General features: G+C 44.0%; 2 protein-coding genes across 11 annotated transcripts in view; one reads left to right on the plus strand and one right to left on the minus strand.

The window, feature by feature from the left end:
* Nucleotides 1-1,225: 1,225 nt before the first annotated feature.
* Nucleotides 1,226-27,489, minus strand: part of cfap70 (cilia and flagella associated protein 70) — a 35,977-nt gene continuing 9,713 nt past the window's right edge. The window contains exons 1-26 of one of the 2 annotated variants that reach the window (XM_031813701.1): nt 18,319-18,603; nt 17,810-17,993; nt 17,530-17,628; nt 17,322-17,407; nt 16,952-17,137; nt 16,427-16,609; nt 15,663-15,757; nt 15,321-15,423; nt 15,044-15,178; nt 13,260-13,421; nt 12,116-12,208; nt 11,717-11,808; nt 11,413-11,473; nt 10,846-11,040; nt 6,763-6,894; nt 5,993-6,118; nt 5,567-5,700; nt 5,177-5,292; nt 4,604-4,789; nt 4,210-4,403; nt 3,616-3,768; nt 2,875-3,036; nt 2,471-2,560; nt 2,162-2,263; nt 1,743-1,790; nt 1,226-1,660 (exon numbers count right to left, since the gene is read on the minus strand). In XM_031813701.1, coding sequence (XP_031669561.1) covers nt 1,580-1,660; nt 1,743-1,790; nt 2,162-2,263; nt 2,471-2,560; nt 2,875-3,036; nt 3,616-3,768; nt 4,210-4,403; nt 4,604-4,789; nt 5,177-5,292; nt 5,567-5,700; nt 5,993-6,118; nt 6,763-6,894; nt 10,846-11,040; nt 11,413-11,473; nt 11,717-11,808; nt 12,116-12,208; nt 13,260-13,421; nt 15,044-15,178; nt 15,321-15,423; nt 15,663-15,757; nt 16,427-16,609; nt 16,952-17,137; nt 17,322-17,407; nt 17,530-17,628; nt 17,810-17,993; nt 18,319-18,390 — 3,270 coding nt within the window. In that variant the 5' untranslated portion in view covers nt 18,391-18,603 and the 3' untranslated portion in view covers nt 1,226-1,579. Of the gene's footprint in view, nt 1,661-1,742; nt 1,791-2,161; nt 2,264-2,470; nt 2,561-2,874; nt 3,037-3,615; nt 3,769-4,209; nt 4,404-4,603; nt 4,790-5,176; nt 5,293-5,566; nt 5,701-5,992; nt 6,119-6,762; nt 6,895-10,845; nt 11,041-11,412; nt 11,474-11,716; nt 11,809-12,115; nt 12,209-13,259; nt 13,422-15,043; nt 15,179-15,320; nt 15,424-15,662; nt 15,758-16,426; nt 16,610-16,951; nt 17,138-17,321; nt 17,408-17,529; nt 17,994-18,318; nt 18,604-27,489 lie in introns of those variants that run through there. The other variant, XM_031813702.1, reaches the window with a different exon arrangement.
* tedc2 (tubulin epsilon and delta complex 2) lies at nt 18,492-27,451 on the plus strand. Of its 9 annotated transcripts, none has more exons than XM_020468888.2 (10): nt 18,492-18,596; nt 19,085-19,206; nt 19,332-19,387; nt 19,507-20,119; nt 20,354-20,404; nt 20,939-21,017; nt 21,407-21,596; nt 23,480-23,578; nt 25,935-26,143; nt 26,926-27,451. In XM_020468888.2, the coding sequence occupies exons 2-10, from the start codon at nt 19,103-19,105 to the stop codon at nt 27,058-27,060; spliced, it is 1,536 nt and encodes a 511-aa protein (XP_020324477.2). In that variant the 5' UTR covers nt 18,492-18,596; nt 19,085-19,102; the 3' UTR covers nt 27,061-27,451. The 9 variants fall into 9 exon arrangements, with proteins under 9 accessions (XP_020324477.2, XP_031669565.1, XP_031669568.1 ...); XM_031813705.1 differs by having other exon boundaries at nt 21,407-21,557; XM_031813708.1 differs by having other exon boundaries at nt 19,507-20,014.

Below are 27,489 nucleotides of genomic sequence, written 5' to 3' on the forward strand. Positions count from 1 at the left end.
GCAACTCATTTTTTCGCATGAAGTATCTAATTACACTGGAGGCCTGTTTGTGCATTTGCTTTTTCCAAATTGCAAAAAAATCAATGTCATGGGATTTTATTAATTTTATTAAAGGAACCGTCTTTCCCCTCTCTCGCTCTCTCTCACTTCAGCGTCAGACCATCGAGATAATTCCTATCACTAAGGTGATCTACAAGTGGGAGACGCATTTACTTTGTCTATGGAAATGAGTTTAAAGACAGTGCAGATGACTATCCAGCTAGCTGTTGCTGCACAATAATGTAGTGTGGTCCTGTACGGCTCAGTCTGTAGAGCATGACGCTTGCAACACCAGGATTGTTCTTTCCATTCCCGTGTACAAAATAATAAGAATTGTATGCGTGACTGTCAATCGCTTTGGGTAAGTGTCTGGTTTAATGGATTGCTTTAAATTCGTCTGTCTTCCACAGAGGTGGTGATAGCCTAGTGGTTAGAGCGTTGGACTAGTAACGGGAAGGTTGCAAGGATAAATCCCCGAGATGACAAGGTACAAATCTGTCGTTCTACCCTTGAACAGTTAACCCTTGAGCAGTTAACCCACTGTTCCTAGGCCGTCATTGAAAATAAGAATTTGTTCTTAACTGCCTTGGCTAGTTAAATAAAGGTAAAATAAAAAGTGTACTGTAGTTTATGGTTGGCTTGGCAGTTTGCTATGCCTGATAGTCTTTACACTTATGCAGTGAATGCTTTGGATATTGTATTTTCCACTTAAAGTATATGCTCGACTCCCGTGGTCATTCGAACAATAAGCGCTAAGTTCAGTCCATTTGGAAAAGTATTCAGACCCCTTCACTTTGCCCACATGTAAATAAGTATTTATTTATTTTTTCTTTGCAAACATAAAAAAAAACTTTTCACATTGTCATTATGGGGTATTGTGTGTATATTAATGAGAGGAGTACATAATTTAATTAATTTTAGAATAAGGCTGTAACGTAACAAAATGTGGAAAAAGTGAAAGGGTCTGAACACTATCCGAATGCACTTGTATGCAGAAGGAAGTAGCTTATAAACTGTACATTACTCAACTGTACATTGTGTTTGTGCGCGAATGGGGTCTGATTCTTGATGTGCCCCTGGTTGTCCTAAGAATTGTGCCATCTGGTTAGCTTAATATAAGGAATTAGATTTATAGCATTTACTTAAACTTTTGATACTTAAGTACATTTAAAACCAGATACTTGTAGACTTTTACTAAAGCAATATTTTACTGGGTGACTTTCACTTTAGTCATTATCATCATGGTTTCTTTACTTTAATTCAAGTATGCCAAATGACTACTTTTTCCACCTCTGGACAGATACTCTCTCTGGATCTGCACATCTTTGTTGTGTCACAATATTATATCCTACATTATGCAAAAGTAACAACTTTTAATCAGATACAGCTGAAGATGCAGACAAGTGTACAAGTCATTGATGTGTAATTCCTTCCACAATTCACAGTCACTTTGCGATGCCAACCATTAGGTATTTACCAACCAGAATTACAATTCATCTTTGTTTTAACCTAAATCATTGATGGTGCCGGCAGTTGTTCTTCAGAAACATGGATTTCCAAAGCCAACATGATCTTGGAGTGCCTTGATCTCACGAAGAACTGCCTCTTTCTGCAGGTTCAACTGTGAAATAAAAGTAAATTACTTCATTAAATTCATATACATATCAATAACATTGTTTTGAAACAATTCAGAGAGGAACAACCTTCAGGACGTATTTGTAGGACTGCTCTGCCTCAAGTCTTCTGCCCGTCTGAAACACACAACCACACACACTTGAGGGTTAATACACATGGATTTCACCTGAACTCTTTGTTTGTGTCAAAAACCCCAGTACACGGCCCTAAAGGAGCCAATTCTCTTCTGGCCTCCTTCTGCACACTATATACTGTACTGTGTATATACACACTATAGCACTCAGTCCCACATAACAAGATGTAACAACAGAGATCCTTTCATTCGATATGTAATTCTATGGTGGTGACATCATAAGGTTTGGATCATAGAAACACAATCCTTAGAAAGGGTTTGAAACCTCGAACTCTGGCAATCTGGCTGGCCATCATTGACTTGAATGGGGAGGACCGTTTTATGGATTCTATTTCTATGGACTGGACTGCTCACCTGCAAACAAACTAGAGACAGGTAACCCCACACCTCCGCGTTCCCATTGTTCAGGATGTTGGCCTCTGTCAGTGCATCCTCTGCTTCAGTCAGCTCCCCTAGCTGTGGGCGGGCGGGCACACACACACACACACACACACACACACACACACAAAGAATGTATTCCTAATTCCTGACTAGCCTGGATAAATAAAAGGTTAAATAAATAATAAAAATGCATACACACACAAATGTATCCTTCATACATAATCAAAAAGAGCAGTATCATTTCTAGAGGAGCTTGGGAAGAGTAGATATGGTATTTCTTACCCGGTAACAGGCGATCCCTAGTCCCAGCCAGGTGAGGCAGGAGGGGGAGCTCTTGCAGGCGCGCAGGTAAGTCGTTTTCGCCCTCTGAAACTTAAGTGTCAATACATAAAGTGTTAATTTCAATCATGTTGGCACACATTGGTAGGTAGGAGCTGGAGACACACCTAATTGGTGGATGAGGTGCAGAGTCAAACTAACAGACCAAAAACAATGAATCTCACACACTCCTAGGGACTCTTAATTACAGGGAGTTAATTACACTGGGTAACTTTAATATTTTTAGAATAATGTATTGTTCAGTTTCCACCAAAACAACTACCAACTCCTGAATATTCCCCAGTAATAAATACATTGTTCTCAGGTCCCAGGTGGTGTGTGTGACCCCCACCCCCTGTCCATCTCACCTCCCCTTCCTGCAGGTAGATGGATCCCAGGCGCAGGTAGATGGGGTGTGTGTCTGTGGCATCCGTCACAAAGTCCAGGGTCCTCTCGTAACACTCCTGGGCCTTCCCAAACTCCCCAGTCAGATGGTGTATGTGCCCAAACAACGCCCATACATCTGGGTCCTATACATGGCCAGAATACACACATCTGGGTCCTATACCTGTCCAGAACACATACATCTGGGACCCTATACGTGTTCAGAACACACACACATCTGGGACCCTATACGTGTCCAGAACACACACATCTGGATCCCTATACGTGTCCAGAACACACACATCTGGGTCCCTATACGTGTCCAGAACACACATCTGGGCCCTATACATGTCCAGAATATACAATATAGCAATCAGGTCCTGTATAGATCACTTAGTTAGAGCATGGTTTTAATAACACCAAGGTTGTGGGTTCAATTCCTGCAGGGATCACACTAATGTGTTAGACATTTGTTTCCTGTATGGAATAATATATAAACCATTTAGAAGCATCAGATTATCATCAGATTGCTGCAAAACCAATTTCCTTTGCAACAATAAAGTTGAAAGTTGAACTTGAAGGGCCAGCTTCTCAGACACAGATTCAGCCTAGTTCTGAACTAACAAGCTCTTTCAATTGAGAATCACCATTGAGAATGCTTTTTACTCCTGGACCAGGCTTATTTTGTGTCTGGGAATTGGGCTGGAAATGTCTGTTGGCTCTACCTGAAAGCTGTCGTTGAGCGCCTCCTTCAGGCTGGACTCGGCGCTGCCGTACTCTGCCCTGAGCAGCTGCAGGCGGGCCAGGGCCAGGTGGTAGGAGCTGCTCAGACCCCCCCCTGGACACAAGAGCTCCTGGGCCAGCGCTCTCTGGGCCATCTGTGGACAAAGGGTCAGAATTGGACAAGATTAGAAACATATGCGCAAAAAACCACATGGATCACCGTGCAGAGTCTCTTTTTTATAATCTACCATCTGTAGCAAACACAGGACACAGAGGGAAGGCTGACAAATATGTGTCTGGAGTGATGCACAGATCTCGTATCAGAATATTGGACAAATTAAAGAGTGATAAGCATGAAGACAGTGTGAGAGAGATACTATTATACAGAGCTATAGTAGCTTACCAGTCTGACATACTGCATGTGTTTTTCACTCATTATCTTCTGTTGGATTGGGCCATAGTTTAGTGTATATACATCCATAGTCTTCTATACAGCATGTGTGTCTAGTAGCAGTGTGTATATATATATATATATATATATATATATATATATATATATATATATATATATATATATGTGTGCTCATGTTGCTGACCTGTAGTGCGTTGTTCTGCAGCAGGAACTGCACTGTCTCCATATAGATGGTGGTGTTTAGTCTGGTGGGGGTTGCTAGGTGTCGCATGGCACTAGGTTCAGCCTCAGCACCTCCCTTGTATCCCTCCCCAGGCTTGTTGCCCTGGCAGCTCTGAGACCCGGTCACCACACTGGCTTCTGTGTCTCCATCCACGTCTACAGCCAACAAAAGTAGATCACAGAAATGAGTTTGACCTCTTGCACAACAACACCTCACACTCACAAAGCATGGTCTTGGTTGAACAAGGCTGACAAAACGTCTAGTCTCAGACAGGGTGGCACCACCGTACGATGCTCGATTTGTCGCTCGGGCTAACCAACTAGTGATACTGCATCTGCTACACTTCAGTGCTCACCTGGCTCGATGGTGAAAGACTCACAGTTCGCCACCTCCTGCTCCTCCTCTCCCAGGTCTGGTGACTCCACCCTTGTCTCCACCCTGCAGGGTGGGGTGACCACCAGGGCTGCCCTCTGCTGCTTGGTGGCCTCCAGGAAGGCCATCTCTGTCTGGATGGAGTTCTCCTGGCCCTCATAGAACAGGCCTGACCAGTGACCACAGATAACATGGTCACCACCATTGGATGGCAAATTTTTTGGAACTGACTCCCAATTGATTCCAAATTGAAGAATTAGAATCAACACCAATACTTCTAAAGTCAAACAGCTCTATTACAACACATTATTCTAGTATCGTAACACCGTATAAATTATTATGGCGTGTCCTTGTTTCTTTGTATTGAATTCTTGGAATTAGATGATGTTCGCTGACAAATTAAAGTAAGAGGTGTCTGTTTGTGTTTGTGATTAATAGAGGTGTTTCCATCCTGGTCCTAGTTCACTTTGTGCTGTAGAGCCAACCCTAGTGTTGTTACAAACATACAGTATCTGGGACCAGGCTAGCATCTCCCTCCCGGCCTCTCATCTCTTACCAAACAGAGTCCAGGCCACCACATTGGCCGGGTCCACACACGTGGCTCCTTCAAAGAATGTCTCTGCCTCCTCAAGGCGTCCACCCATCTCTGCCAGGATACCACACATAAGCAAACTGCAGACAGACAGAGAATATCATTCAGTTAGACTCTGTAATTCATTTATTTACCCATAAAATAAAAATACATCAAATAATGAAATAAAATTGTGCAGGGGTGAAACCCCCCAGAAAAGGCTTGTAGGAGGGCCCTCATCCCATCAGAGGTATACATGCAAATGACAAGTTCCTGGTTTCACTGGGTGTAAGTTTTAAGTATGGACCTCTATTCCCCTGGTCTGTTTAAACCAGACTGAACGCTGAACCAGGTTACTATCCCCTCCCTTATTACCTGGGCAGGTGTGTTTGCTCCATGGACACAGCGTAGTGGAAGCACTCCTCAGCCTTCTGGTAGTCAGCCGTCAGCATGTACAACACCCCGTAGTCAAACCAGTGGGCTGGGTCGCTACGGTCACGCGTCAGCTGCTACAGGGGGAGAACCATCACAAACAAATCAAGCTCACTAACGGGGTTAGAACATCTCTTTCTGAACTAAAACCATACTTAGAAATGCCCGTTGTTATGATGTTTAACCCTCCCGTCACAACTAAAGGTCCAATGGTTGAAAACATTCAATAGTTTTGTCACAGGCACTCTAGTGACTGCAGCACAAGGTGTGAGGTGCAGACAGACAGTGTGTAACTACTCCGAATGTGATTAAAATGAGTGCTTCAGCACTTCGCCTTTCCCAAAATGATCCCCTCCAACACTCTGTTACCTCCTGGTAGTACTCGGCAGCTAGCTGGTAGTCCCCGTTGAGCTGGGCCTCCTTGGCAAAGTGGATGAGCTGGGCACAGTCCACCAGGGGGCGAGGCTGAGTCTCCTGGGCATCCACTGACAACGTCTGGGGAGAGAAGAAGGACAAGGCAGTTAGGTCTTTTTTTGTACATTTTGTGGACACAAACGATTGCACATAATTCATATATTTCACCAAATATAGCATGTTACAAACAGAGCCCCATAAGGGATAGTTATGAACACCCAACCCTCGGCAACACAGTGACCAGGGGCTGGTTTCAAATATGGACTTTTTTGGTATAGAGGAACTACGTCACTGTCTATGTCAAAAAAACAACACATCTGGGGACTCTCGGAACAAATCACAAGGCAGCCATGCCAGAACGTCACGATTCAAAACCAAAGTTTACAGGCAAAACCTGTGCAGTGGTTTTAGTTAAGATAGATAATGCAAACTAGCCATTTGTGAAATGCACACAATAACCTCTGTGATCTCTATCCTGCTAGCTACTATTTAGTATTTTATTAAAGCGGATAAAGTAGTGACGCAGGCAGTGACGTAGTTCCTCTTTACCAAGAGGCCATCATTGAAACCAGATCCTAGTCACTGTCATTGCCTGTGGTCGGTCGGGTTTACGAGACTACATAAGGGAAGAACAGAGTAGGTTGAAATCCATGGAAAGAAAGAACTGGTCATGGAAATGTATGTATGGTGGGACTGGGAAGGGTGAGCAAGGGTGTGTGTCTTGCCTTGTTGAGGGCGACGTGCATCTCGTCCACCAGGAACACATAGAGCTGGCTGAGGAAGGCCTGCAGCTGCTCAGGATCTGAGAAGGCCTCGGTCCGCAGCATCTTCTCCCTCACGATACGCACCACAGAGTACTGGCCATGACATGGTAGCAAAAACATCACCACAGAGTACTGACCCTGACATGGTAGCATAAACATCACCACATTTACAGATTTACAGTTGAAGTTGGAAGTTTAGATACACCTTAGCCAAATACATTTAAACTCAGTTTTTCACAATTCCTGACATTTAATCCTAAGAAAAAAATCTGTCTTAGGTCAGTTAGGATCACCACTTAAATTTTAAGAATGTGAAATGTCAGAATAATAGTAGAGAGAATGATTTATTTCAGCTTTTATTTCTTTCATCGCGTTCCCAGTGCGTCAGAAGTTTACATACACTCAATTAGTATTTGGTAGCATTGCCTTTAAATTGTTTAACTTGGGTCAAATGTTTTGGGTAGCCCTCCACAAGCTTCCCACAATAAGTTGGGTGAATTTTGGCCCATTCCTCCTGACAGAGCTTGTGTAACTGAGTCAGGTTTGTAGGCCTCCTTGCTCGCACATGCTTTTTCAGCTCTGCCCACAAATTTTCTATAGGATTGAGGTCAGGGCTTTGTGATGGTCACTCCAATACCTTGACTTTGTTGTCCGTAAGCCATTTTGCCACAACTTTGGAAGTATGCTTGGGGTCATTGACCATTTGGAAGACCCATTTGCGAGCAAGCTTTAACTTCCTGACTGATGTCTTGAAATGTTGCTTCAATATATCCACATAATTGTCCTCCCTCATGATGCCATCTATTTTGTAAAGTGCACCAGTCCCTCCTGCAGCAAAGCAGTCAATCACGGATTACAAAAAGAAAACCAGCCCCGTCGCGGACAAGGATGTCTTGCTCCCAGACAGATTAAATAACTTCTTTGCCCCGCTTTGAGGACAATACAGTGCCACTGACACGGCCCGCTACCAAAACCTGCGGACTCTCCTTCACTGTAGCCGACGTGAGTAAAACATTTAAACGTGTTAACTCTTGCAAGGCTACAGGCCCAGACGGCATCCCCAGCCGCATCTTCAGAGCATGCGCAGACCAGCTGGCTGGTGTGTTTACGGACATATTCAATCAATCCTTATCCCAGTCTGCTGTTCCCACATGCTTCAAGAGGACCACCATTGTTCCTGTTCCCAAGAATGCTAAGGTAACTGAGCTAAACGAATACCGCCCCATAGCACTCACTTCCATCTTCATGAAGTGCTTTGAGGGGCTAGTCAAGGACCATATCACCTCCACCCTACCTGACACCCTAGACCCACTCCAATTTGCTTACCGCCCCAATAGGTCCACAGACGATGCAATCGCAACCACAATGCACACTGCCCTAACCCATCTGGACAAGAGGAATACCTATGTGAGAATCCTGTTCATCGACTACAGCTCAGCATTTAACACCATAGTACCCTCCAAACTCGTCATCAAGCTCGAGACCCTGGGTCTCGACCCCGCCCTGTGCAACTGGGATACTGGACTTCCTGATGGGCCGCCCCCAGGTGGTGAGGGTAGGTAACAACATCTCCACCCCGCTGATCCTCAATACTGGGGCCCCACAAGGGTGCGTTCTGAGCTCTCTCCTGTACTCCCTGTTCACCCACGACTGCGTGGCCATGCACGCCTCCAACTCAATCATCAAGCTTGTGGACGACACTACAGTGGTAGGCTTGATTACCAACAACGACGAGACGGCCTACAGGGAGGAGGTGAGGGCCCTCGGAGTGTGGTGTCAGGAAAATAACCTCGCACTCAACGTCAACAAAACAAAGGAGATAATTGTGGACTTCAGGAAACAGCAGAGGGAGCACCCCCCTATCCACATCGACGGGACAGTAAGTTTTAAGTTCCTCGGCGTACACATCACGGACAAACTGAATTGGTCCACCCACACACATGGCAGCAGCGCCTCTTCAACCTCAGGAGGCTGAAGAAATTTGGCTTGTCACTCAAACAATCCAGAGCATCCTGTCGGGCTGTATCACCGCCTGGTACGGCAACTGCTCCACCCACAACCGTAAGGCTCTCCAGAGGGTAGTGAGGTCTGAACAACTACCTGCCCTCCAGGACACCTACACCACCCGATGTCACAGGAAGGCCATAAAGATCAAGATAAAAACAACCACCCGAGCCACTGCCTGTTCACCCCGCTATCATCCAGAAGGCGAGGTCAGTACAGGTGCATCAAAGCAGGGCCCGAGAGACTGAAAAACAGCTTCTATCTCAAGGCCATCAGACTGTTAAACAGCCACCACTAACATTGAGTGGCTGCTGCCAACATACTGACTCAACTCCAGCCACTTTAATAATGTAAATTGACGGAAATTGATGTAAAAAAATTTATCACTAGCTACTTTAAACAATGCCACTTAATATGTTTACATACCCTACATTACTCACCTCCTATGTATATGTATATACTGTACTCTATATCATCTACTGCATCTTGCCATCTTTATGTAATACATGTATCACTAGCCACTTTAAACTATGCCACTTATATGTTTACATACCCTACATTACTCATCTCATATGTATATACTGTACTCCATCTACTGCATCTTGCCTATGCCATTCTGTACCATCACTCATTCATATATCTTTATGTACATATTCTTTATCCCTTTACACTTGTGTGTGTATAAGGTAGTAGTTGTGGAATTGTTCGGTTAGATTACTTGTTGGTTATTACTGCATTGTCAGAACTAGAAGCACAAGCATTTCGCTACACTCACATTAACATCTGATAACCATGTGTATGTGACAAATAAAATTAGATTTGATTGATTTGATTACTTTTGTACCTGTTTCCGTCAGCATCTTCACAAGGTCATTTGCTGTTGTTCTGGGATTGATTTGCACTTTTCGCACCAAAGTACGTTCATCTCTAGGAGACAGAACACGTCTTCTTCCTGAGCGGTATGATGGCTGCGTGGTCCCATGGTATTTATACTTACGTACTATTGTTTGTACAGATGAATGTGGTACCTTCAGGCGTTTGGAAATTGCTCCCAAGGATGAACCAGACTTGTGGAGGTCTACAATTCTTTTTCTGAAGTCTTGGCTGATTTCTTTTGATTTTCCCATGATGTCAAGCAAAGAGGCACTGAGTTTGAAGGTAGGCCTTGAAATACATCCACAGGTATACCTACAATTGACTCAAATGATGTCAATTAGCCTACCAGAAGCTTCTAAAGCCATGACATCATTTTCTGGAATTTTCCAAGCTGTTTAAAGGCACAGTCAACTTAGTGTATGTAAACTTCTGTCTCACTAGAATTGTGATACAGTGAATTATAAGTGAAATAATCTGTCTGTAAACAATTGTTGGAAAAATTACTTGTGTCATGCACAAATTAGATGTCCTAACCGACTTGCCAAAACTATAGTTTGTTAACAAGACATTTGTGGAGTGGTTGAAAAACTATTTTTGATGACTAAGTATACCTAAGTATATGTAAACTTCAACTGTATGTTGTTAGTCTTATTATACATCCCACTTCTGATATTCTATGAAAAACAATTGTTTATGAATAACATACCAGGGGAAACATATGTATCAGACAGCATTGAATTGTCTTCTCAAAAAGACTTGAAAAGGGACGACAGAGCTAGGCTGGTCCAACTTGGAAAGACAGCACAAACAGATCTGGGATCAGGATATTTGGGATCCAATTTATCTTTCACTAAATCTATCATACATGAGAAGAACAACAAGCAGACTGGCTTGTTAACCAGAATTTAGGAGATAAGCACCAGCTGGCCACTGTTTAGCCCCGACCCCGCTGTCCAAAAGCAGTTATTGAGCACTGATGCAACTGTCATTCTCAACATTATCCTTTACCCACTCCCCTAACCCGGATCATACTCATTAGTGTACACCATAGCAAAAGGTTTTGCAACGAAAAACAAAAACAACTGTTTCTTAAGTTCAGGTAGTCTCTCCCTGTTTCAGTCATTTCTTTTAGTGCCTAATGAATGCGACCCAGCCCTTTCTCACCTTAATCTGCTCCTTGAAAGCAAAGTACTTCCCAGAATAGTTGAGTTCTCCCAGGAGCTTGGTCTTGCGCTGCTCCTGGCTGGTTGGGTCCAGAGGCTTCTCTCCGGGCAGGAAGGCAGGCCCGAACAGCTGCTGGTACTGCTCCAACACCTGGCCTGCCACACTGGCTATCTGGGCCTGGTACTCCTGCACAGCCTGGTACAGCAGGATAGAAGGAAGGAAGTAGGGAAGCAAGGAAGGAAGCAAAGCCGCAAGGAAGGAAGGGATATGTAAGGCTAAAAATAGACTTGTTTTCAAACAATTATGACATTTGATAACGATTTACATTTCCCAGAGCCCGTTATAAGGTTAAGTGTGACGTTGGTTTGGGATGTGCTGGACCGCAGGAGACAGCAGCTATCATCACTGGAAACCACTGGCATTTTATGCCTCTACACAAGTCTAGATTATGGCCACAAGATGGCAATCACTCAGAGTGAATGTAGTGATTGAGGGAAGTGCAATCATTAGACCACATTTTTGGATTGCGTTTGTGGAATGTGTATGTGTGTGTGTGTGGTGGTTTACTCTCTCTGCTCCAGCAGGTCTGCGAGGCAAAGGAGCTCTAGGAGGTATCAGCTCCATCACCCTTTCAACAGAAATGCAGAGAAACCGTAGTAAACCATAAAACAATGTTACAACAACATTACTAGGATATTGCTACAATGTTACTACAACTGCTACTACAACATCTATTCAAACAAACCATCCCCTTTTCATCCCATTCCAATCTATATTACTGCAGTACTTCCACTCAATTACTTCAGACTTACATGTTAATCTTTAAGGCCATTCCACATGTTTAATTAAAGTTGAACAAACGTCACGTTACCTTTTGGCTAACTCTTCCGGTGATCTCTTTGGCACCAGCGATTTCTCAAGAGCGATTTCAATGATGATGTAGGTTCTGGAATCTGCATACATCTAAGTTCAAGGTTCAAGTTCATTTGCCACATGCAATAGATACACTGGAAATGGTACACAGAGGATAGGTGCTGCTTATTGAGGGTGGCAGGTATCCTAGCAGTTAAGATCATTGGGCCAGTAACAGAAAGGTCGCTGGTTCGACTATGTGAAACATCTGTTTATGTGCCCTTGAGCAAGGCACTTACTCTAATTGCTCCTGTAAGTCTCTCTGGATAAGAGAGAGTCTGCTAAATGACTACATTGTAAATGTATACACGAACCCTAGATTTAATATTGTTTAATGGTTCACAGAACCCCAACTCACCTGACCCTCTGTGTTCACTTGTTGCTGCTGTTCAGTTTCAACCAGCGTCACACTATCAGTGCCAATGGGTGCTGACTTCCCCTGTGTCCCGGGCTGAAATAAAACAAATCACTATGTCCTTCTCTCTCACCAATCAAGGCAAACAAACAAAGCATATTTCTCTTCTAGTTCACTCTTTACAAGTTAGAATATTGCCATGAGACATTGCAAAAAGACGAAGTTGGAAATACACAATAGCAAACAACCTGCATGGTTCAACCATGCTACAGTTCAGAACAGTTATTAAACAGTTCTTTTCTGGTTGGATGTGGGCATGTGTAGGCAACACTTCTAGACAACACTTGTGTATGAACCATGAATGAGAGGTTGTTGTTTGTGTGGATCGATTCATGTACTTGTTTGTACCTGTCCATGCTTGCATGTGTGTATGTATGTCTACTTTGTGTGTGTGCATCCGTGGGCATGCACACACTTGTGGAGGCACATGTGTGTGTGGGTGCATGCCTCTGTGTAAGAGCCTGTTATTTGTCTGGCCATAACAGATGCTTAGTTGGTAGGGTGGCTGTGTATGTGTGTGTGTATGTTTACGTGTATATATGTGTGCGTACGCACATGAGTGTGTGTGTGTGTTCGTTGCTCCTTCTGCTGCTGGGCCACGGGGGGGGCTGTAGCGAGGGGCCAGATGAGCTAACAGCTAACGAGATGATTCACCGCTCTCTGACGACGCTGGCAAGCTGCTGCCATTAAGGCTAATTGCTTTGGGAAGCGCTCCTGTTGCTGCCGACCCACAACTCAATCATACAGGAAATCAGGGTCTCTGATCTAAGATGCTCTGTGGGAGACTGCAGCTGGCCTATCAACAGGATGTCACTGAATGCTATTGAGACCTTTTACAAAGAAGTCATATCCTAGCTCTATCGCAATTTGTTTTTCTTCGATTCCTTGCATCCTATCTCGTTGCCTCCTACTCAACCATATTGGAGGAGAAGGTCAAGGGTCCCTCCCATCTCACCTTGTTCTCCAATGTGTTCTGAGAAAGAGGCGAGAGGGTGCTAGGCATCAAGGAAAGATGAATTGAGAAAGAGCCACTGTCTGAGACACAGAGCCCCATCGTGGTCAAAAAGGCAGTAAGTCAGTCGCTTACCCTTTTGGGCGATTCCTTGGTGTCCTTCCCGCCCTTGTGACCGCCGTCAAACATCTTACTAGGGACCGCCTTGCAGGAGCCTACGGAGGAGGGGGCCCTACCTCGGCCCTGGGTGGCCGGAGCCCTGATACTCTCTCTCAGAACACTGATGTTTCTCTTAGCCTGTCAAACACAATACACGGGTCGTGTTCATTAGGGCACACTGTAACAAAACATGTTGCAACGGTAAACGAAAATGACGGTACTTATTGTACCAAGTCCATAGTCGTCCCTCCTGTTTCAGTCCGTTTGTCACCTTATGAACATGACCCGGGTCACACATAATAACACCAGATAATCACTCAGCAGGGGGTGGTTTGGTTCTATGTTGCCAGGGTAATGCAAAACTCAAGTTCAGCACCGCAGGGGTAGCGTAAGAGCATTAGAGCACATCACAGGAGGTTGGTGGCACCTTAACTGGGTCGGAGGGGCTTGTGGTAATGGCTGGAGCAGAATCAGTGGAATGGTATCAAATACATCAAACACATGGTTTGATGCCATTCCATTTACTCTGTTCCAGCCATTATTATGAGCCATCCTCCCCTCAGCAGCCCCCATTAACAATCCAAAGTATGTCACAACAAGCCAATTGACAATGAGCAAAAACCATCCCCGCAGGGATACAGCGCTGCACAGCTGTGAAATACTAAAAGATGTGTCAAATGTGTGTTGTGGTTAACGGATGTATCTCATATTTCCACATTTGTTCATGTACAAGCTAAGAGCCCTTAGAAATCAAATGGTTATGAGATGTACTGCGCAAACACAAACAATTGTTTAAGATTGTAATAACATGGACCATCAAGTGTTTTGATTCTCTATTTTAGGACACTTGAGGGTATCATAGAACACTTTTTTGCCCTTAAAAAATGTTCTAACTACATAGGAAATGTACAAAAACAAACCAAAACAACTAACTAAATGTCCTCAGCAAAATTATACTTTAAACAAAACTCCAATAGACAGAGAGAGAAAGCAACAAGGACACGAAAACTGGCACGGAATAGAATGGATGATAATCTGGACAACTGCTGTGTCTCAGAATGAATTAGTCAACATGGCTGCCTCTGTTCTGCAAGTCTGTTCTGCAAGTCCGTTTCATTTCTCCAATCATATCACAGTCTCTCTCAAACACACAGACACACACCGAAAGCGGTTCTGTAATAATCACGAGTGTCAAATTAGTATTGACCGTTCCTCCACACCTGCCACTGCAAGACTATCTCACCTTAGTCTTGCGATACCAAACCTGTCAAACCTGTCAAACCATATTCCTTTTTTCTCCCCAATTTTGTGATTACGATCTTGTCTCATCGCTGCAACTCCCCAACGGGCTCGGGAGAAGTGAAGGTCGAGTCATGCGTCCTCCAAGACCTACCAAACTGCGCTTAATACCTGCTCGCTTAACCCAGAAGCCAGCTGCACCAATGTGTCAGTGGAAACACCATTTAACTGACAACCGAAATCAGCCTGCAGAAGCCCGGCTCGCCACAAGGTGTCGCAATAGAGCACGATGAGCCAAGTAAAGCCCCCCGGCCAAACCCTCCCCTAACCCGGACGACACTGGGCCAACTGTGTGCCGCCCTATTGGACTCCCGGTCACGGCCGGTAATGAGATCAAACCCCAGGCTGTAGTGATGCCGCAACACTGAGATACAGTGTCTTAGACCGCTGCCACTTGGGAGGCCCCAACAACACCATATTCTAAAGAAACCTTGAATGGCTGTAGTCGAAGCTACTTTCACCTTGACCAGTAGGTCAGAGTCGTAGAAGGGGTAGAGCCGGTACGCTCCACGGACACGCCTCGCCCCGGGGTACAACAGGGGCGCCATGTCCACGTATGCCACTCCATGGAAGGAGAGTTGGGTCTCATCCTCACCCTGTTGAACAGACACACACACACACACACACACACACACACACACAAAAAAGGCAATTCAAAGAAACATTAGTCAGGATATTAACAATAATGGCCAAGAGTGATTTTATCAGATCCTGTATAGGAGAAATTCAGTGTCTTACTCCCTTGTCTTTGCCAGCCTTCCCTCCTTTAGTGGCTCCAACCTGTGGTGACCTCATGACCTCTACTGGCCACAGTCTGCTTTCTGCTATCCTACGGGTCAGACTGAGAGAGGAGGATAGAACATAGATAGAGAATTCAATTAAATTCAATAAAACGTTATTGTTCCCAAAGGGCAATTTGGTAGCAGCACATTATATAGTCCAACTTTTTTCAATTCAATATTGAAAAACTTTGAGGATACTGTAGCTCTCTATTTATATTTGTTACAGATAAAATCCAAGATTTAAAGCAGGGCTCAATAGAAGCAGATTGTTTGCAGTGAGGTGGTGTATCTGTCTCACCAGGCTGCACCATCTGCATCCAGAAAGCAACGACGCTCTGTGTCCCAGCTCACTCTCTTCTTATTGGTCTCCGCTTCTTTCCGGAAATCCCTGTCCTGGAAAACACAGGAAGCGATGAGGGGAAGAGATCCATTGTCACGCCCTGACCTTAGTTATCTTGGTTTTCTTTAGTATTTTGGTTAGGTCAGGGTGTGACGAGGGTGGTTTGTTAGTTTTTGTATTGTCTAGGGTTTTTTATATTGTCTAGGGGTTTTTCTATGTCTAAGGTTTATGTATCTCTAGGGGTTTTAGTAAGTGTAGGTGTTTATATGTCTATGGTTGCCTAAATTGGTTCTCAATCAGTGGCAGCTGTTTATCGTTGTTTCTGATTGGGGACCATATTTAGGTAGCCATATTCCTTGGGTATTTTGTGGGTTCTTGGTCTATGTTTAGTTGCCTGTCTGCACTACGCATATAAGCACCATGGTTCGTTTTTTTGTTGTTGTTTTGATAGTTTGTCCAGTGGTTTTTCTTTAATTAAAGAAGATGTACGCCTACCACGCTGCGCCTTGGTCACCTCTTTATGATGACCGTGACATCCATACATTACACAGAATGTATTGGTCAAACCACTGAGAGTGCAAACGATGACTCAATGACAATAATTGAAATAATGACATAACAATAAAAACATTTGATTCATTTGGTATTAAGGTGAGATTGTGCTGCAGTACTAGAGATGGTTATACCAACCATAATACCAGAGTACAAGTAGGCTAGAGTACCTCTATGCTGGTGAGATCCCCATCCTCCATCTCAATGGGCTCTCCCTCCATGGAGGCACCTGGTATGAACTGAGCTCCAGGAGCCAACAGGGGACCCAGGGGCCACTTCCTGGGTCTTCCCATAGGTTCACTCTCCCCGCCCACCTTCAGCAGCCCATTGGAGAACATCAGCACCTGCTCTTTCTGGGGGAAACAAGAAATGTGTCAGGTACAAGTTAAATGTCATATGACATTAGGGATTGTGGGTTCATCTGTGTATGTGTATTGTATCCTTGAATTACTGTCAATAGTTCACAGTTGACAACATTTCCACAGTAAAAATGCTTTCGTGCATCAGTATGGGAATTGGTCTGTACTATTCCAGTGTGACTGTGAACTAACCTATAGAGATGTCATTCTATTCAACATCAAATATTTCACAAATGGCATGAAAAGAAGAGGAATTTCACTTTACTTCCTGTATTGACTGAATTTAAATGGAATTGGCTCCAACCCTGATGGCAACATAGGTCTCTTATCGCTCACCTCTGCAGTGAGGGGAACCTGCAGGGCAGCCACATAGCTGGAGAGAGGACCAGACCCAGAGACAGGGTTCCACACCTCCGGAACAGAGTAAGCTGTCTCCACAGTAACCTTCAGCAGGTTGGAGTCAGACAGCTGGACGCCGGATAGCAGAGGCTCGGGAACACAGACGGTCACGTCTAGAGATGGCTGGATGCCAGGCAGAGGAGGGAGATGTCAATTACAAACAAACAGCATACATACATACATACATACATACATACATACATACATACATACATACATATATATAAACACACAGTCACGTATGAACACACAAACACACAGTCACACACACACAAAGTCTCTCGTGCTGGTTAGTTTTTACTCCTACTTTACAGCTGCCATCCTGTGAGGCTGCCTCTGCAGGTGAGCCAGGAGTTGGATGAAGTAGCACAGTGGAGAAGAAGCTGACCTGACCTATTGAGGGTGAGAGAGAGAGGAATACATTTACATTTCAAACATGAGTGAGTTTTTTTGGGGCCCTGGAAGCTATTAAGTTAGATGGATACTCGATTGAATCTAATGTGTTGGTCTCTCACCATGCAAGAGAGGTAGCAAGTCCACTATAGCTTGCCCTATAACTGCAGTCTTCTCCTCCTTCTGCTTCTTCTCCTTGGGAAGGACCTCAATCACTGTCACTAAATGACAACGGCAACGACAGATTAATGTGCTAAGCAACCGTGGATTGGTGAACAACTGGCTGAACGAGGGAGACACGGTACAATGAGGATATGGATCAATCGTCAACATAAATAGTGGCTTTAACATCTGAAACAAGCAGCACTCATCATAATAATGGATTAGTTAGTAGTAGCTCACATATGACAGGTTTGTGTGCCATGTCATCTAATGTGTGGGCAGCATCTGAGCACTCAAAGCTGCAGGTGAAGTTGTAATCCACGCCCTGATCCACAGCAGCATCCAGCTTATGGGAATCTCCCAGGACGATGCCATTGAACTCAGCTCTCACATAGTTCAGGATGGACTCAGCCTTGTTGCCCCTCTGGAAGTGAAAAACAGCAACACCATTTTGTTAGGGTTTATTATAATATTAACGTTAGTTAGCTAGCAGAATTTGATCAATAGAGCTGTCACAGCCGGGGGTGCACATTTGACTCAACTGATCCATTAAGTTAGTCATCAAACTCTTGATCAACTGAATCAGTTGTACTTCCTGAGCTAAGACAACAAAGTGCACAACTGTGGATCCCCAGAACCCAAGAATGTAAAACACCAAGTTAGCCATATATGCAAGTTGCTACAACTGACCGATCTTATTCTACCAGTGCTACTAACGTACTGGAAACCAGAAAGGGACACAAGCTTACCAGGTTATTTCCACGAAGTACTGTTATTTTCACGAGTGTTGCTTTGTCTCCCACACCACGAAATTGTTCCATTCTGTTTTTGTAAATCAGAGTGAGTAAAAGTCAAATGTTTGTTGATTGTTCTGGATAAACAAAAACTCCCCCTGCACTGCAGCAGGTGAATACATCAGCGTCCCCGTTTCCATAGTAGCGAGTCTGAATATCGCGAGAAGTGGGGTTGTTGTTGGTGGAGGAGTGGCTAGCTAGTTGCTAGTGAGTCGCGTGTGCTATTTTTTTATGTGAGTAATATGTATGTTGTCCAGTATTTAAAGGACTACATAGTAGACGTTGTGTATGAACGCCATACAATGTTGAATGGGTTTTCTATCAGTCGGTTGGACTTTGCAAATCTTCTCTGTTTTTCCAGTTAGCTAACGTTAGCTAGCGTAACTTCCGATTTTTGCTTTCGCGGGTCAGTACAACAACAGCTTGCTAAAGTTGCATGCAGATGTTTGGCAAGTGTCACACTTTCTCAAGATGCAGTATTCAAATGTGTATGTGATGCATTTAAGTTTGCAGTGTGCCTATGCTTTCATTTAGCCATCGAGCTAGAGCAGAGGTGTATACACTAGGAACGAACCTGAATGTATCCAATATAGCATCTTGTTTTCGCTGTAAAAAGTGTTCCGATGCAAAGCGTGTTGGACTAATGATTACACCCCAGATATAGTAGCGTTGTTTTGTTTACGCATGGTCACTGTGAACTGTAATCTATTGTGCATGACAGTGCCAGGCTGCCTGCATTATGTCACTGCTTAGCCTTGTGGATGAAGCCATCAAGTTGTGTAAAGTAGAGGAGACCAAGATAAACGAGAACATCCTTCAATACAGGGAGATACTGCGCTCTTTGTAAGTACAGTAAAACCTCCACGTCCATTGATATATGTTAAGCTAATGGTCTACAGTTGTTCTGTATGAGTAGGTAACTCGAAAGGCCTGTGTTATAACATGCTTGCCATCTGATCATTCACCAGGAGACCACAGCAAGAAGACGGCAAGGAAATAGAACTGACAGATGATGTTGAAAAGGGTATTATGATGATCCACAATCTGCTATTTTCTCTGAAGCCCAGTGTACTAGTAGTAACTGGATATGGTAATGTTTTTCATATCTACGTTGTCAGCATGTTTTTCTCTTTCTCTGTTTAGACCCAGATGTCCAACTGGAGGAGAGACGGGAGATGAAACTGCTGAATCGATTGCTGGAGAAGGCCCTCAGAGTTCGCGCTGGCACAGCACCCCAAAAAGACCCTCAGAACTGTCCAGGACCAAAGAAAGAACCAGTGGACACTACACAGGGCAAGGGAAGGGCTCTGACCCCAGGTGGCACCAAGGGGAATAAAAATGGCATTAAAACTACCTCCAAACCCATCACGATGGACAAAAAAGAGTCCAAAAAGTATTCTGCCTCCCATCTCTCCTGGGGTGGAAGGGGGAGGATGGGTCATCCGGTAGGTCATTCAGGACAAGGCAGGGCAAGCATGATCAGAAGCTCTGTCCAGATGCAGAAACGATCTGTCGTGTCATCAAAGGGGTTTCCTCCCCAGTCCTCTGGGAAGGAAGTGAAGCAGGCTGGTCCTCCAGGTCCTGTGTCACATGATCAGGGTCAATCACCACAGGCCTCATCAGCACATCATCAGGTTGAGGTGTCCCACAGGTCAGCTGCAGCCACTTCCTTCCAGCCCCCTAAGTGGGACACGGTGTCTGTTTCACACATGGAGGGGATGCCAAAAGCACATGTAATTTCACCTCCACAGAATAGGTAGGCTGCAAGACAACACTAGACCACTGCTTAGTGAACAAAGTATATGACAGTGTCAAATTCCTATTCCATAAGCAACATAACCAATTAAAATGGAACGTCCAAGTACCGTACTGATATCGTTAAGAAGTTGGCTAGAAGCAACTCAACGTTTGTGATATAATATGACTAGTCTGTTGTGACAATAAGTAGTTTGAGTGTGGTTTAATGACACTGTACATGTTTTTGTGGCAGGGCTCCCACACCGTTAACTAAATGGATCAGTCTAAGGACCAAACAAAGCAGGTCAGCCAGTAAATCATATCTTTTGTGAAGGGAATGTCTGACCTATATCATCCTTCTTGTAACATTTTCCATCCAGTGTTCTGTAATGCATACAGAATTTTCTCTAATGTATTATGTCCAAAAGGGTCAATTCCTTGTGCACCGCAGTGTGTCCAGGTGCTATGATTCTGGCAGGAACAGCTAGCTAGGTATCCAAAAGAAATGTCCAAAAAGTGATTGTTTTTTTGTTCTTCATGTCTTTTGTATACTCTTTGATGTTGAGCTGTGTTTGTTTGGGGAACAAGAAGTAGGCTATACATGTATACCACAGGAGGTTGGTGGCACCTTAATTGGGGAGGACTGGCTTGTGGTAATGGCAGGAGCGGAATCAGTGGTTTGATTCACTGAACACGTGGTTTGATTCCATTCGCTCCGTTCCAGCCATTATTATGAGCTGTCCTCCCCTCTGCAGCCTCCATTGATGTATACTTGTATACTGTTGTAATGGTGGCTGGGACATTCATTTGACCCTTTCAGTTTGTTTTCTTCCCTCAGGTTATGGGACAAAGTCCTGGCTCTACAATCCAAACCTGTGGCGGAGAGGAGTCACTTCACGGAGAGAGTGAAAGCCACTGTATTCTTCCTCAGATGAACTGAACATTTACCACCCACATATAGCCAAACCTGATTTAATGCACCCTCATGCTTACATTTAGACATTAATGAGTAGTTAAATAGTGTTTTAATAGTATATCTTATTTGTGACATGGGACCTGCAGAGATATCAATTGTTCATTTTAACGAGTATAAACTCGTTACTAATTCTCTCACTCCCACTCGTTCACACAGCCTACGTGAGAGAAATTAGCACGGCATCAAATTCAGTGTCTACCAGCATTTCTCAAAATAACACCCCAGATTTTAGAATTCACACACAGAAAATGAAATGTGTTTGTGTGTCTTCTAATATTATCTCAGAGTTTTGTCTGCTTGTTCTCCTTGACCCGTCCCCTTATGGGTCAGTTCTCCAGAGAGTGGCCAACCAGTGGCAGCCCGGCCGACACCGGGGCTCAGGTGGACAGACTGACACAGCTTTGCACGGATCTGAGTCATTGCTACCAGAGCGAGCGGCTGCTGACTGGCCAGACCTTCAGAACCTCTGGCACTGAGCCAGGTACCAGCCCAACCAGAGGAGATATGGAAGGAGGGATAAGTAAGAAATAGGAAATGACAGAAGTGGAGGGATGGAAAACTGGTAGGAGATGACAGAAGTATTGGCGATGAGAAAACAAGAGTCTGGAAAGAAAAGCAATAGGGGGTGAAGAAGGGGTCCATTTATCCAAGAACTAAGTAGTTAGCTTAGAAATAAGAACGTTCAGTGTTATTTTTCAGCTCATCACCCCTTAGTCCTCTGACCTCATTTACTGCTGAGCTTATTAATTCTGAAGCCATTAGCAATCATTTGACAGAGCTGTTTTTATGCTACAGATAACAATTAATTACAGTAACTTCTGAGTAATGTAAAGCAATTAGATACGGCAAAACCTTGTCATGTTTTATAGCACCATTACCAATACATTTGAGATCGATCCGCAATGCGCTTTCACTGCATGTGTTTAATTTCATGTCCAAATGCTGAAGAGAGTAATTCTTTGTCAATGTGTAATAATAATGCTTAGCTCATGTCTGTTATACATACCGTGCATTCGGAAAGTATTCAGACCTCTTGACCTTTTCCACATTTTCTTACGTTACAGCCTTATTCTATGGATTAAATTGTTATTTCCCCCCTCAATCTATACACAATACCCTATAATGACAAAGCAAACACAGGTTTTTAGAATGTTTTAGAAAATGTATTTAAAAAATGAAATATAACATTTACATAAGTATTCAGACCCTTTACTCAGTACTTTCTTGAAGCACCTTTGACAGTGATTACAGCCTCGAGTCTTCTTGGGTATGACGCTACAGGCTTGGCACACCTGTATTTGGGGAGTTTCTCCCATTCTTCTCTGCAGATCCTCTCAATCTCTGCCAGGTTGGATGGGGAGCGTCGCTGCACAGCTATTTTCAGGTCTCTCCAGAGATGTTCGATTCGGTTAATTGTTTCTCATGGTCTGAGTCCTTTAGGTGCCTTTTGGCAAACTCCTAGCGTGCTATCATGTGCCTTTTACTGAGGAGTGGCTTCAGTCTGGCCACTCTACCATAAAGGCCTGAATGGTGGAGTGCTGCAGAGATGGATGTCCTTCTGGAAGGTTCTCCCATCTCCACAGAGGAACTCTGGAGCTCTGTCAGAATGACCTTTCGGGTTCTTGGTCACCTCCCTGACCAAGGCCCTTCTCCGATTGCGCAGTTTGGCTGGGTGGCCAGGTCTAGGAAGAGTCTTGGGGACCTTCAATGCTGCAGTAATTCTTTGGTACCCTTTCCCAGATGTGTGCCTCAACACAATCCTGTCTCGGAGCTCTACGGACAATTCCTTTGACCTCATGAATTGGTTTTTGCTCTGACATGTACTGTCAACCGTGGGACCTTTATATAGACAGGTGTGTGCTTTTCCAAACCATGTCTTATCAATTCAACTTTCAAAACAAAGTAAGTCGCACACTCCATGTGTAATCTCCCAGCAATGTAATGGCTATTTACCAATGTTTCAGCATCACTGTGCCTTTATTTTGATAGTTTATTGTTTATTCGCCGTTAGTGAGCACATCCACACAAACTATTATTCTTGGTGTGCGCCAGCTCATGTTATTTATCATTCAATTGAATTTACCGCAGGTGGACTCCAATCAAATTGTAGAAATATCTCAAGGATGATCAATGGGAACGGGATGCACCTGAACTCAATTTAGACTGATAGCAAAGGGTCTGAATTCTTATGTAAAGATAATTTGCCAAACATGTCTGAAAACCGTTTTTCGCTTTGTCATTATGGGGTATTGTGTGTAGATTGATGAGGATAAAATGTATTTAATCAATTTTAGAATAAGGCTGTACCGTAACAAAGTGGAAAAGGTTAAGGGGTCTGAATACTTTCCGAATGCACTGTACATTTATATTTATGGATTCTTTTTTCCATGTTATTATGTGAAGCAACATGCCAGAAGAGCGAATATGAGTCCTTGCTGATGCTGGAAGGACTAGAGAAGATGGTGGCAGACCTCCGGAAACATGCTGGACAGCTGAGAAAAGGTACTAAATCTTGCTTCACTCTATACACTCACGCACACACATCTCCACTCTCAATGTTTTTCACTGGCACAGTGTAGAGTATAATCAAATGTCGAGAATGAGTTAGCATGTTAAAAATCAGTCTTGGAAAGTAGGCATATTACCCTCCAATACTCCCTTTACTGACTCTTCCAGGGACTTCACTTGTGGTGAAATTGTGACCCTTTGCAATTGATTCACGCAGCAGAATGAGCCTATATAGCATCTCACAGTATAATGCAACATATTCTCCACGACCTTGAACCAATACAATTATAAGCTGAGCTCTCTTTTCCCCCCTCTCACCAATCTCACTGTGACAGTGTGGTGCTGATGGGGGGGACTTTTATTTAGAATTGACCGTTTTTAGTATTCCCCAAGCCTCCAAGGTGACTGGCTAGGGGCCAGATTGTGACAGAATGTTCCAGAACACTCACACACTATCCAGAGTCAAAGCCAAAGTCCCCACTTAAAATTGAGCCTCGACTGGCTGCCTTGCTGGCCCCGGGCCTTCTCTAACACTCACAAAGAAATATCTCATTTGCATGTACTTAAGTATTCACATCCCTGAGTACCAATACTTTGTAGAAGCACCTTTGGCACAGATTTGTGGTGAAATATTTCAAATCAATGGAGAGAGACTTAGATTTCCTCATAACAATCCAACTTGATTATTCATTATTACAATAATGTAGCTGGGCAACAATAAATGCAGAGGTGATCACTGAGAACCCAGCAGCAGATTTGGGTTACAGCTCTTTATAGCAAAGTACATCCTCCTCTACACATCTGACAAACAGATGTGTAGGAATTATACAAAGATACATTGTGTAATCAAGTAACAGACACAAATGTACATTGCGCCAGGTTTCTGTCTCTAGGTAATTTACTGCTTGTTTATACAGAGTTATTTTCCCAGTTTCACACTCCTTAACACACAGATACTAATGCAACATGGAACACTGGGTACTCCTCACAATGTCTGAAGTTCGGTGTTCATCTGCGTGTGGGAGAGAAACTGGAGGGAGGGTTCACCTGGCCCTGGCAGACAGGCATTTCACAGACACTGTTCATTCAATGGAATGCAGGCTGTAGGTTTTATCACCAAGGCATTTTAAATCAATTGCGTTAAGCCCCAGAGGCCCAACTCAATCACACAAACACAGATGAGAGAGTACTAATGCAACGTATTATGTGACTTGTTAAGCAAATGTTTACTCCAGAATATATTTAGGCTTGTCATAACAAAGGGCTTGAATATTTATTGACTCAGATTTATTTTATTTTTTTTCATTTGTAAACATGTTGACATTATGGGGTATTGTGTATATAGGCCAGTGACAAATCTAAATGTCATCCATTTTAAATGGAGGCTGTAACACAACAAAATGTGGAAGAAGTCAAGGGGTGTGAATACTTTCTCGAGAACAATTATACAGTTCCTATCTTATCTCTAATCTACATTCTGGTATTCATTCTGAAGGAACTGTATCATTCTTATAATTGATCTCTAATCTATATTCTGGTAGTCAGATTATGATGCAGCATTTTATTTTGGGACAATTCAATTCAGTGTAAATGTCCAACAATAGAATGGTACAGTGACTTTTGTTGCAGCATTGTCTTGAGTCAACTGACAACAGTATGATGAGCAGATTCATTCTCAGGTCACCATCCTCCAATGGAGAAATGTGCTCCCTGAGAGTCAATCTTCACGCGGACACACACTAACGAGCTAAATGAACCCCTCACTTTCTTGACTTATGGATAATGAAAATAGAAGTCGTCAGTTACACCGGATTTATTCTGGTTTCCTTGGTCTCCTTTTGAGATTGTGTGACGGTGAGGCTCCTTCTCAGGTCCCTCTGTGTGAATGTGACGGTGAGGCTCCTTCTCAGGTCCCCCTGTGTGAATGTGACGGTGAGGCTCCTTCTCAGGTCCCCCTGTGTGAATTTGATGGTGAGGCTCCTTCTCAGGTCCCCCTGTGTGAATGTGACGGTGAGGCTCCTTCTCAGGTCCCCCTGTGTGAATGTGACGGTGAGGCTCCTTCTCAGGTCCCCCTGTGTGAATTTGATGGTGAGGCTCCTTCTCAGGTCCCCCTGTGTGAATGTGACGGTGAGGCTCCTTCTCAGGTCCCCCTGTGTGAATTTGATGGTGAGGCTCCTTCTCAGGTCCCCCTGTGTGAATGTGACTGAGGTTTTAAAGCCGTCAGTCCGCGCAATGCTTGTCCCTGCTATTTAAAGCTGAGGGAGCAGCAAGCACACAGGAGGTGCAAGCGTTTTCGGCTTCGGTTGCTCACGCTCCTCTCACTCTAAAAATAATCAATTTTTCCGACCAGAGTGGGAGGCATGGGATCGATGGAGGAGGCTGAAGGGGGAAGGAGCGGGCGCGTTCTGCCCCGTCAGGAGTAAGGGTGAGTGGGGTGACCTGAGTGGGGTGACCCCCTTGCCCCCCACCCTGACCTACACCAGCCAGGCAGAGCTCCAGGAGGTGGAGAGGCTGAGGTTGCGAGTGGGGCTGCTACAACAGGAGGTGCACCTGCATCAGGTAGCGGCACATCTGTCTCATACATACACATACACCTGTATCAGGTAGCGGCACATCTGTCTCATACATACACACACACCTGTATCAGGTAGCGGCACATCTGTCACATACACACACACACACACACACCTGCATCAGGTAGCGGCATATCTGTCTCATACATGCACACACACACCTGTATCAGGTAAGAGGCACATCTGTCTCATACATACATACACACACACACACCTGTATCAGGTAGCGGCACATCTGTCTCATACATACACACACACACACACACACACCTGTATCAGGTAAGAGGCACATCTGTCTCATACACACACACACCTGTATCAGGTAGCGGCATATCTGTCTCATACATACATACATACATACATACACACACACCTGTATCAGGTAAGAGGCACATCTGTCTCATACATACGTGTGTGTGTGTGTATCAGGTAAGAGGCACGTCTGTCTCTATATATATATATATATATATACACACACACCTGCATCAGAGGCACATCTCTCTCACACACCTCTATCAGGCAAGAGGCACATCTGTCTCATACATGCACACACATACCTGCATCAGATACTCATACAAACACACACCTGTATCAGGTAGCTAATAACACACCCTTTGCATATTTCTACCAAGAGCCATGCCATTACACACCTGTGCCATGTTAAAAGGAAAAAGGATTTCTCCACAAAGGTCAATACTGTGATTTTGCATCTGTGTGTGTATGTATGCATTAGTCACTTTTTTGGTGTGTGTTCTGTTTCTCTGACAGGCTCTCTCTGACACCATGGTCATGCCCTCCGCTCCTGGACTTCCCAACCCCGCCGTGCTCCGTGACATTTACTCCCTGCTTGGAGAGGGAGGGGTGATGTTTCCTACTCTGGTTCTGGACACAGAACCTGACTAAAGGAACAGGTCAAATGAACTGAACAGGCCAAATCACCTGGGTCATGTTTATTAGGGCACACAATGCAGCAGAAAACAAATGAACGTTTCTAATTGGACAAGTCCAGGTAGCCTCTCCCTGTTTCATTCTGTGTTCTTCCATTTGGTGCCTAATGAACACGACCAAGAAAGACTATTGAAGAATAGACCAATGAATGGTATGTCTTAGGAGGGGACACTGAGAACAGAGGAAGAAGAATGGAGAATCTTCTGAAAAGAGGCATTTTTGTGTGTTGGGAATGTCAATCTGTGTATTTATTTGGAGAGATTGAGCATTTTGGTTTTACATTGTTTCTTTTGAAAAATATTGTAAGACTCCTATAATTAGATTAAATTATTCAAATTGATGGATATTGAAAAAGTTACTTTGCATTTTCCATTCGGTAGTCTA

Source organism: Oncorhynchus kisutch, unplaced genomic scaffold (genome assembly GCF_002021735.2).
Source record: "Oncorhynchus kisutch isolate 150728-3 unplaced genomic scaffold, Okis_V2 Okis06b-Okis10b_hom, whole genome shotgun sequence".
Classification (NCBI taxonomy): domain Eukaryota; kingdom Metazoa; phylum Chordata; class Actinopteri; order Salmoniformes; family Salmonidae; genus Oncorhynchus; species Oncorhynchus kisutch.